The sequence below is a fragment of the Lineus longissimus genome, chromosome 8 (genome assembly GCF_910592395.1).
Source record: "Lineus longissimus chromosome 8, tnLinLong1.2, whole genome shotgun sequence".
NCBI classification, from domain to species: domain Eukaryota; kingdom Metazoa; phylum Nemertea; class Pilidiophora; order Heteronemertea; family Lineidae; genus Lineus; species Lineus longissimus.
The window spans coordinates 16,317,758-16,329,429 of record NC_088315.1 but is presented as its reverse complement, the minus strand read 5'-3'; the positions used below and the strand labels follow the sequence as shown (position 1 = coordinate 16,329,429).

The window sequence follows — 11,672 nt, the reverse complement described above, 5'->3', positions numbered from 1 at the left end:
TGACACAGGTGACTCCATACCATTTGAGAAAGGCAGAGTTGATGTTCTACTTCACTTCAGGCGCAAACAAAAAATATGAGAAAGGTTTATATTTGTGACCCTCATTGTTATGATGCACATTACACCCAAAAAGGTAGTGGTGGATTCCCTGTGTTTATGGGTGCCCCTGTACAGCGAGGACATGGCATAGGGGGTTTATTCTCAGGTCTGGCAAAAATGGCCATACCAATGCTTAAATCAGCTGCCAAATCGGCAGGAAAATCTCTCCTTCAGTCAGGTGCACAGTTTGCCGGAGATCTGCTAAAGGGTCGAAACCTAAAACAGGCTGCAAAACAGAGAGCAATTGAAGCTGGGAAGAATATAGGTCGAAATGTACTTTCCTCGGTTCAGGAAATGTCTCAGGGTAATACAAAGGCTTCTAATAAAAAGAGGAAAGCAAAGACTTCTGCATCCAGTCTGAGACAGGCGAAGCGACGGAGAAGATCAACAAAATCGTCGGCAGACATATTTGAATAAGACTGTCAAAATGATCAGTGTTGGATCCTGTGAGTGCACAAAATCCGAACTGGAACTATTTTCCCTCCCACCAACGCTGACTAGCATTGAAAAAGCGCAGCATGTTGAATATCTACCTTTGGGGTCATTAGATGATGATACGCCAATAGAATTTTTCATCTCTAATCGTGGTGATGAGTACATCGATTTGGCTAAAACGTACCTTTATCTGGAGGTGAAAGTCACCAAAAGCGATGGCACTAACTTGGATGAAAATGAAAAGGTTGGACCAGTCAACTATTTTTTTCATTCCTTATTTAGTCAGATTGACCTGTCATTAAATGGTCAATTAGTCACGTCCTCTAACAACACTTACCCATACAGAGCCTACATAGAAACCTTATTATCGTACGGTCTAGAGGCAAAGAGGAGTCAGCTACAATCGGCACTTTGGTTTGCCGATGACCCTGGCAAATTTGAGAAAAACGACCCAGCCGGAGCAGACACTAATGGCGGTTTCAAAACAAGAGCAAAATTTATAGCGAAAAGCAGACAGTTAGACATGTTTGGAAGGTTACACCTTGATTTATGTCATCAGAGTCGTTACTTGCTGAATGGTGTAGATTTGAAATTAAGATTGAATCGTACAAAGAATAATTTCAACCTCATGTCTGATGTAGGCACTGAAGTGACAAAAATAAAGAAAGCTGTTCTTCTTGTTCAACAAGTCAAGCCTAACCCTGCTGTATTAACCGCCCATGCAAAAGCTCTTAATACCAGTAATGCTAAGTACCCCATTAGAAGAGTTGAGGTGAAAACATTCTCAGTTAATGCGGGCACGCAAACTGTGACTCGAGATAATGTATATTTAGGTCAAGTACCAAGGCGAGTAATTGTTTTCATGACAGATAATGCTGCATTGGTGGGTGCAAAGAATAAAAATCCATTCAATCTTAAACACAATAATCTTAATTTCATAAGCGTTGAAGCAAATAGTCGCACATATCCTGCACAACCATTGACACCATCTTTTGGAACAAATAATAGATACATCAGATCATACATGACATTGTTTACAGATACTGGAAAGGTTCACGACGATATTGGCAACGATATTACAAGAGAAAGTTTCAGAAAAGGGTACAGTCTTTGGGTTTTTGACTTGTCACCAGATAAAGAGGATGGTGATCATGTTCATCTAGTAAAAGAGGGAAACCTTCGACTAGATCTGAAATTTGAGGAGGCTTTGACAGAAACTACATCCGTTTATGTCTATGCCGAATTCGATAACGTAATAGAAATTGATCGTGCAAGAAATATCATCAAGGATTTCCAATGAATACTTTAGATTTGATTAAAGTAGCAAAATTACACCCGAAATTGCGAAAATATTTCAAAGGTGTGTATGCCCTAGATCAGATACCTACATTTGTTGATAGTTATCCTTCAGCATACATAATTAATACACATCCAATGAGAAAAGAAGGTGAACACTGGTTAGCTATATGGTTCGATGGTAAGTGCAAGGCAACATTCTTTGATTCGTATGGTTTACCGCCAAGAAGTAAACTCATCGTTAAATTTTTAAAGAGAAATACTTCCTGGTGGACATACTCCAGCAAAGTTTTACAATATCCTTTCTCATTGCTTTGCGGTCAATACTGTCTGTACTTCTTGGTGAAAAAATCACTAGGTTACTCTCTAAAGAACATCTTATCCGGATTTCGAAATGATCTTGAAATTAATGATAAAAAGGTTGTAAGGTTTCTAAAGAGAACATTTGCATAATTCTGTTATCAACAACCAATCAAAGCAAAGAAATGCTTATGAAAATTATATAAAATGAATATGTCTGTTGATAGTTGGATATTAGGCACTAGGTCATGGCACAAGCTCAGTTAACTTGGAACGATAAACGCTCAGTTGAAGTGATGATGGAGGAAGAACAACATAATGATGGGAAAAAGAAACAGAAAGCTGAGGCCAGGTCTAAACAGAAGTCCGCAAGTATGGTTTTGTACTTAACACCGAAGATCATCCTCGCAATTTGGAAGGAAAAGGAGCAAATAAGGATTCAGATCGATGATGGTGAAAAAAAGATAAACATACCACCTGAAGTTTGGAGGATTCTTCATTTATCGGCAGAAGCCATAACATTGCTTCTAAGTTTTGTAGAAGGACAAGGTGGAATTGCTGAATATTATGATTCGTATTACAGGACATGTCAACAAGGACAAAACCCTGATCATAAAATCTCCTCAGAACTTAGGAATCAGTTATCGATTGCAACTAGTGTGAAATAGTTTCAAGGTCAAGGACTTATATGAATGAGGTCAATCTTTGTTCTACTGACCTCATTAACAGCAACCAATCACAATTCGTTACCCGAATGACGTCGACCAATCACAATCACTCTTTCATCAGTCACGTGCAATATATAAGGACAAAACGCCATGAGTGCTCACATTCACTTCAAAACCTGCAAGTGCAAGAGAATGGAGAACCAAACTACCAACAAAAACCACAAAAACAACGCTGAAATGGATAAAGTAACGTCCACCCAGACCAAGTCACCTGCGAAGAATGAAACAATCATGGAAACTCCGAAAGTAACCAGGCGAAGAGGGGTACGGTCTACAGTCCTCGATCTCTCAAACGCTCCTAGTGCACCAAAGAAGGCAAGGAAAGCTGCAGCGCGTACTCCGTTCAATGAGAGGGTAAAAGAAATGCTGCCACAATGCTCGAGTCGTGTAGAACAAGAGACTGAATTGCGGATCCGATCCGATGAAAGAGGTGTTACATTCTCCTATGGTACAAAATGGATCCGTCTCAGTAAAACGGGTTTCCTGAATCTGAAGAATCTCGTGGATACCATCGATAAAAGGATCGTCGAAAGTCATGAGGAACGTTGGACTCTGGAGGACCACATATTTGTTCAAACGAGGTTCTTTAACAATAAAATGAATGTTGACATTCGCCGTTTTTTCATCAGCAATGACAACGATCCTGAGAAAGATTCCGAAAAATCGCAAGCAACTCTTTTCAGGCCGACTAAATGTGGTGTGTTCCTGAGCGTCCCTCAATGGAGGGAAATGTCGAGCAAGTTTAAAGAACACACATGTGAGGATTCATTGAAAATAACTCCACTCGGTCGACTCACTATTCAGGTACTAGGGCTGTACCTTTCAAAGATCGGTCAAGGTTTCGTGGATCTTGAGTGTGATGGATGCCTGAATGATTGGCCTAGTCAAACAGATCATGTTTGCTGCATGCAGGAAGACTTTGCTGAATGTCAGAAACAGATTCGAAGGAATCATCTAGACAACCTGAAAAAGAGCACCAGTATTCTTTATTTCACCCTTCGCCTGGCAGAAACCGCACTGGGGTTGGGCATTGAAATAAACCGCACGCCAAGATATCTGTTGAATAGAGCTTTTAACGATTGGACTGATGAACTTATCGCTGAAATTAAGTCGATTGAAAAGGCTGACGATGACGATGATGGTATTGTTGCTGATGAGGAGGAGGAGGAAGGAGAAGAAGACAAAGAGAATGCCATTGTTGCATCGGGAGGATTTAAAACGGACCACATTCAGTAAGACTATATATGGATATGTGCGTATGAAACATTCAAAAAGGTGTACAGTACTGTTTTTTCAACATAAAGGATTGCAGAGTGAAATTTGTTAGCACTTCATACAGACTTGCATGGGATTACTTAGACTATCATGTAAATATTTACCTGTGGACAATGCCTACACAATGCATTTGGAAGACTATTTAGCTCTTGATCATATATTGACTAGTATCGGAATATTATTAATATCACTTTTGTGCATGATAGGAAAAGAGAAGCAAGTTGGAATATACTTTTCCTCTTTTTGGTTTGTATAATATGTTTAAAATATGCATGCTGTGCTATGGTTATTTGTTTTTACTAATGCCATTTTTATTATTTTATATCATGTACAATGCTTTAACAAAAAATAAAAAACAGTAGCATGGGCTACTTGGGGAAGAATTGTGAACGATTGAACTAGTTGCAACACTGATCTTCAAACTCTACTTTGATGATGTGACCATGACCTCTACATACCCTATTTTGGATATTTTAACGTTACTCCAATATGGGCCATGGTCATAACCCACTTTGGATATTTCACTATATCCAAAGTAGGTTACTAGGCCATGACCCACTCTGGAGATTTTACACCATATCCAAACTAGGTCACTAGGTCAGGTCAACTTTCAAACTTCTCATACACAAAGTAGGTCAGTAGGTCAGTAGGTCACTAGGTCAAAAGTTCATAATTTTCCCCAAGTAGCCCATATACTACTCATAAGTTCCAGAACATAGTCATTTTCTGTCCCACTTACTTTAGAAACAAGACGTACAATAGGAGATGGATTTACGAAGACAAGAATGTTTTCATTGTCAATCCAATTGCTGTAGCCAATAATTTAGACCCTGTGCTTCAATTTGCCACTATGGCCTTCGAAGGATCACAGACATTATTCATCATTGATGACTGTGCTAATTTGAGAGACACAAAGAAGAAAGTGTCTGAGTTATGTAATCTTGCCTTTTCCGGTAGGCACTACAATCTGACTGTTTGGTTACTCGTTCAGAAGTACAACTCTGTTGTTAAGGACTTCAGAGAGAACATAAGGGTTTTAGTCCTGTTTTTCAACAAGGATGAATCGGCAATGAAAGATGCCTTGGAAGAAAATAGTGTTATCCCTAAAGACCAGAGGCAAAAATACATAGATGCCCTTAAAAAGACGAAAGGATCTAAATTAATCATAAGACTAGAACATCCGTATGGTTTTATTCACGTTTAGTCTTTCTTTTTCCTTAGTCTTTCTTCTTCCTAGTCTTTTTTCTTCTTTCCAACAAAATAGTAAATCCCAAAACCCAAGACGCTCATTCCTAAAATGATCCAAAGGTATTCGTAATTCTTCATTTCATCGCTGGGCTTGTAGTAATCGCTCAATTGCGGTTGTCTAGGAATGGTAATTCCATTATGTGGGTTTAAACTGTTGTACACTGAAAGTGCGGTGTCGGCATTTTTGAAGTCAATTGCCGCTTCATGTTCTCTCTTTAATTCAAGGTTAACGAAGTCAATGGTACTTTTCCTATGCTCATCCCATTCTGTGGATGCTCTTTGCAATTGCTCTTGCGCTAAATTATGTCTCTTTATTTCAGCCTCGTAGCCATTCTTGTCTAGTGATTTAAAAAGGTAACCAGAACCGGTGAAGGCTAAACCATTCACCACCGCAGAACCAATCATCATAGCTATTCCTGCCATTTAGTTTAGTGTGATTTTAGCCAAAATGAGTAAAAAATCAGGCGCAGTGAGTAAAAAAAAATCAGGCGCAGTGAGTAAAAAATCAGGCGCAGTGAGTAAAGGTCAATTGGTACTGTACATCAAAACCATTAAGGTCGATAATGTCATTGTTTTCATCTGTTAGGCGAATATTCAACTTGCCAACACTTGATTTCCACGGAATTTCCATGTTATCCCCAAAGGAATATGCTATCATATCTCCAAAGTTAGATTCTTTTATCGGTCTAGTGGCTAAGACATCTGATGGCTTGCCATTGCTCATTACATTATTGACGATGTCACAGTGGAAAACAAAATAGTCCATTGGTCTAAAATTTATGGGCCTATCGCTTACAAATACGCCCTTTGTTAATTCACCTACATCTAAGATATCAGCATCTAAGGGGTAAGGCCATTCCGGTTTAAAGCCAAATAATTCATTGCTTTTACCAGGAAAGTAGATCTGAAAATACTCCCCATTTTTTCTCTTAAGCATCTTCATTCCTGTCCTACCAGTGGGCTCATCAACATAAAACTTAACAACATTTTTGCTTAAACTATTTTCTTTCAATTCATTTGCAAACATCTTTGAAAAGCTTTCTAGGTCATAGAGACCATCGGGTATTTTAATCACTGTCAACGAATATCCCTTTAACTTAATTTCGTTATTTTGTTTTGCTTTACTTATGTTGTAGAATGTACAAGGTATTCCCGCATATGTCAAACTGACGCTAATGACATTCTGAATTTCAGTGTTAAGATGTATGGTTAAATCATGTGATTTCTGTTCTGGGTAGTCACTGGAATTAATGTACACCACGGTTTTCATTTACTGTACTTTTAAAATTCTACTTGATTATGTTTCTGGGTAAAATACCTTGATCGTAAAAGTATTCCAATGTTACATTACTTACTGCTACAATTCCGCCAAGTTTAAGAATCTCTTCTAAGTTTGCCTGACTTGGCGGGCCAATGGCAATTCTCAAGAATCTCTTAAGTAAATATGAGTAACCAATTGTTGCCGTCGCCAATAACACACTTTGGTACAGTGTATTGATGATTTCCTTCTTTCCTGGTGATTCCATTTATTTAGAACGAAATCTTCATTGGTGACACCATCATTGGTGACACCAATTGATTCATATTTACAGTAAAAATGATCTTAATGTTGCAAGTCAAAATTAACAATCTTAATGTTGCAAGTCAAAATTAACAATCTTAATGTTGCAAGGAAACAATCTGTGAATTTTGAATGTTAACTTGAGCATCAGAAACCACAAATATGTGCATTTTGTACGGCCCCTTTCCAGATTCTTTTGTTATCGACAATTGAATACCATATTTAGTGTTTTGAAGCTTTTTGCCCGATCCGTGTAATCTATTGTCTTCAGTAGTTCTCAGGTCCAACCAAAGACCGTAGTTATTCGAGTCTCCATAGTACTTTTTCATAGACATGTTGCAGTCGTAAGTTTTCTTTAAGTCTTCTGTCATGAAGTGTTTCTTGATCTCCTCCCATTGATCTAGCATTCTCATTCCTTCTGGAAACACCTGATTAGCAACTCCTTCGATGGTTATTTGAACTTTTGTGATGTTAGGATTTTCAAACTTTTCAGAATCTCTTGAACCATCAGTGTAATCAGAGATGAATAGAAGTAATAGTCCTTTAATGGACATTCGAGGAAAATTGATGTTCTCGTTGATCAGCGTTTCATTTGCCGTTATGTTGACAGTTTTGAAGTGATCTATCCAGTCGTAATATATGGAGAAACCTGAATTGTACTTGTTTGTAAGCGTATTGGCTAATCCCTTGTTAGTTACTGTGTCATATTCAAAACTAATATTTTCAAGTTTGTAATTCATGTTTGCAGTTGTGCTGGTAACGATAATCTCCTCTTTTGGCGCTAAAGTAATCGCGATGATCACATCTTCTTGAATTGGAAACTTGTAAAATGGAGCATAGTTGAAAAATAGTTATCGAAATCTAACGGTATCTTGTACTTGGCTCCAAATACTTTCTTCAGTGTTTTCTCATCGCTGGTTTCACCGGTAACATCGGCTTCTGCAACACCTGATCTCAACTTTCTAAGATTTTCTGACTGAATACCTTGAAAAACACTATCGTTCCTTTGCTCTTGTGTTAACCAGAGATCTTTAAAAGTCGAATAATGACTGTATTCATTGAGATCAAATATCTGTTCCGTTCCCCACTTAATTACCATCTTGGATAACAGGTTTCTGCCGAGATTGTTAACCACGCTGTTCTTTGAATCACCAGAAATGGTGACATCAGCTGACAGAAAAAGAGACCTGGGTACAAAGAACGTATTTTCTCTTAAAGCAGGTATTCTAATGTACAATGTTTCTTTTGGATTAGCAGAAGACGGATTGTGCGTGATAATGTGATGATTTCTCTCTGCCTTTAATCCGAGTGGAATCTTATGACTCCTTTCAGTGTTGAGAAGTACTCCAGTTGTCATTCTATTTATTTGACTTGAAAATCATTCTATTTATTTGATCATTTCATCTCTGACTCGAAAATCATTCAATCATTAATTTTACTTAGTAGCTTTAGCAGCTTTAACAGCTTTAATACCTTTAACACCTTCTACCAAACCATAAATTATTGAGCTAACAACAACAATCACTAGAATGACTAGATGTTCGGCCATGAATCCAACAACTGCACCAACTGTTTTCAGGAGAAATGATATGATAGAACCGATGATTCCCGGTAAAGCCGCAACTGATTTCTTGGCCAGTTCTTTTAGCCATTCAGCAAACTTCTTTAGTCCTTCTTTAATTTTATCTGGAATTGATGATGGTTTATCCAGACTTGGCGGAGTAGGACTTGGTGGTACTGGTTTATGCACAGGTTTCAAAGCATTACTGATACCAAGACCTAAAGTGGTAATTATCATAATCACTGCAGTTACTATTGCAGTGATTGTAAGGCCTTCAATCTTAAAAAGTAACTTGATTCTGTCCTTGAGTGAAATCGTTGAATCTGGTTTCTTCAAGACATCAGTGAACAAACGTTTCAGTTTTCTAGTTTGTGATTCCCTCTCATTGGCTAACCTCCATACCTTTGCCTGTTCCTCGTACAATCTGTCTTCTAGTTCATCTATTTGCTTTTTCAACTCGTCTCTTTCTCCAGCATCTTCCTTTGCTTTAGCATAGTCTATTTTTAGATTGTTAAGTTCTTCTTCTAGGTTAACTATTTTCATTTTACTCATATATCTCTCCATCTTAACTGTTGCATGAACATCCCCACTGTGTAATAACCCTCTACGTTCTCTCAAAGCGTTATCTGAAAAACCAAATGCCCTTAATTCTTCATCAGTAGCATCTATGATTTTATCTATTAGTGTATGGTTCATCGTATCTTCATCTAAACTTCCATCTTCACTATTGATTACGTCAGTAATTTGTGAATCAAAATCTGTTATCTGTATTGTCGGTATATTGATTCGTGTTCTTGACGGTGACGGCGGACGTAAGTCATGAACAATTTCCTGCATTTGAATTTGTTTTTTTGGTGTTGACGTTTTATCATCACCTCTTAGATTATGAAGGAAAGCAGCTGTTTCTATTCTCTCTTGTCTTTTCTTTTCAACTTCAACTTCTTGTTCTCGTCTTAGTTCGGCAATACGTCCTGTGTCTTTAAAATAAATATTTTTGTCATTTATTACTCCATTACTGATTTACCACCAGGAAAGCTTGTTATTGTAGAATTGGCTAAAAGACTACAATTTTTATCTGTTATTCTAACCCAAACTAGTTCTCCTTTATTGTGTCCTATCATGTAGAGAGTTTCATTTGTTATTTCTTTTTAGAGCACATTACCAGAAATTACAATATCACGATTAAGGCCATCAATGATATGTTCATTGACTTCTTCTGCTGTAAAAACAAGTCTGGAAAGAGTCTTTAAACCTTGGGAGTAAATCTCTTCGGTTTGTCATTAATAAATTTTTCAGATCTAAGCACTTCCAATCTATTATTTTCGTTAACTTTTGCATCCTCTTTATTGTCTCTTTCATCAAAAATCTTTCTCATTTTTTCAGATTCCTTTTCATTTCTAACAGGCCAATTTGTTTCATCAGCAGGGTCATTAACACGTGTATTGTTAAATGTATCAGCGGTAGTTAGATTTTTAACACTTTCATCATAAATATTATTAAAACTATTCAAAAAATCCTTGTCAGAATCTGTTTTGTAATCTGTGCCATCATCAATTGGGGTAAAGAATGATGTTTCAGAAGTACTATTGCTTGATTCTGAAAAATGATAGTCACTCAAATCATCCATTTGGATATCATCTCCTACTCCTCCTCCTTCAGCCATTTATTTTACAGTAATAAGAATTAAACTTCCAACAACAGCATAGAGGATAAACTTGATTGTTTCATGGGTATCATCAGTCTTACTGGACACATCAGTCTTACTGGGCGCATCAATCTTATTGGGCACAACAGGCCTGACCTGCCCAGTAGACCTACCAGTTGCGTCAGCCTTACTTGTTACAGCAGTTTTACTGGACACAACAGTCTTCACATCTTTTGGTGTGGTAGTGATATTAGCCTTAACCCTTATCTTCTTAGAAGTTTGTCCTTGCATCAATAGAGGAGGAAAGGTCTTTTCATTGTTAATGTTATTCTTACCAGGCTTCAAGTGTTTAGTTGCTATCAGGATATCATTGTTGTAATTCTCGATCTTACCAATCTTGAGTACCATGTCAGACCCTATGATGTACAGGCCTGGGGCAATTACATAGTCTAATCGTGTGTGAGTGTCCGACAGTGCTTTCTGGTATCTAGCAATTGAGGTAGGGATATCCACATGTTGATTTACAGCGTCTTGCAGGAGATTTAAGAATTGCTTCTGCTTTTCCAATTCAGTTCCAAAACTACCAACTATCGAAGTTCTTGCTTCAGCCTGTGCTCCTAGAATGCAGTAGACGTATGTTCTTATGCTATCGTTTAATCTAACAATTCCAGAGTTAGTCAAGCTATTCTTTGGGTGAATAAAATACTTCCAACCGTCATCATTCTGAACGATTCTCTCAATCTTAGCGATGTGTAACGATTGAGCAAAGGTGTAATGTTTATCTGGTAAAGCAAAGTGGTTTCTATGTTCTATGAAACCATTTCCGTGAACTGCAGACCCCATAAAATGAATAGTACCAAGGCCTTTGTTGTCTCCTCTCTTGGTTCTAAAATCACAGTCAGGAGATACTTTAAATTCATTACATAATCTGTAGAATTCTGTTACACTGTAATGATTCTTAGTAGAGTTAAATGCGTCATCCGTGGGTAAGGGTACTTCCATCTGTTTGAGTATTTTTCTTACTTGGTAGTAAACGTGAAATTTGTAGATTGATTTGACCATCGAGAATTCAACCTCAGTCACTTCCGGTAGTCCTGTCAATGTTGTGGCGCAATAAACAGCAAAATTCACCTGATTCGGATAGTAAGACATATCACACTTAGACAACCACTTATTCACTTCTGTTTCCTTCTTAAAAATTAAACCATAAGACATTGTAGGGTCTAAAACTTCACTGCTGAAACTCTGTGTTTCTGTGACAAATACTTTTAACTCTTTAAAGGTATCCATTTAAGTAATAGGGAAACTTGTAGTTTTATCCATGTTACGTATTTTAGTAAGTTTGGTAGATTTGGGAAAATCCCAAAGACCCCCCTGTGTTTACAGAAATTATCCATGTTGGGTTTTTGGTAGTGTTTGTGGGTTAAAACAATGAATTCTTGACAAATGTACATGAATAATGATGAAGGGTGAAGTTTTTTTCCCAAATTCCTAGAAAAGTCGTAGGATAGTCGTACATTCGTT

At 37.5% G+C, this 11,672-nt stretch overlaps 1 protein-coding gene across 1 annotated transcript; it reads left to right on the top strand.

Moving 5' to 3' along the window:
- The first annotated feature begins 526 nt into the window (after window positions 1-526).
- LOC135492976 (uncharacterized protein F54H12.2-like) lies at window positions 527-1,834 on the top strand. The gene has a single exon (XM_064779725.1). It carries the CDS (start codon window positions 527-529, stop codon window positions 1,832-1,834), a length of 1,308 nt encoding a protein of 435 aa, XP_064635795.1.
- Window positions 1,835-11,672: the final 9,838 nt, after the last annotated feature.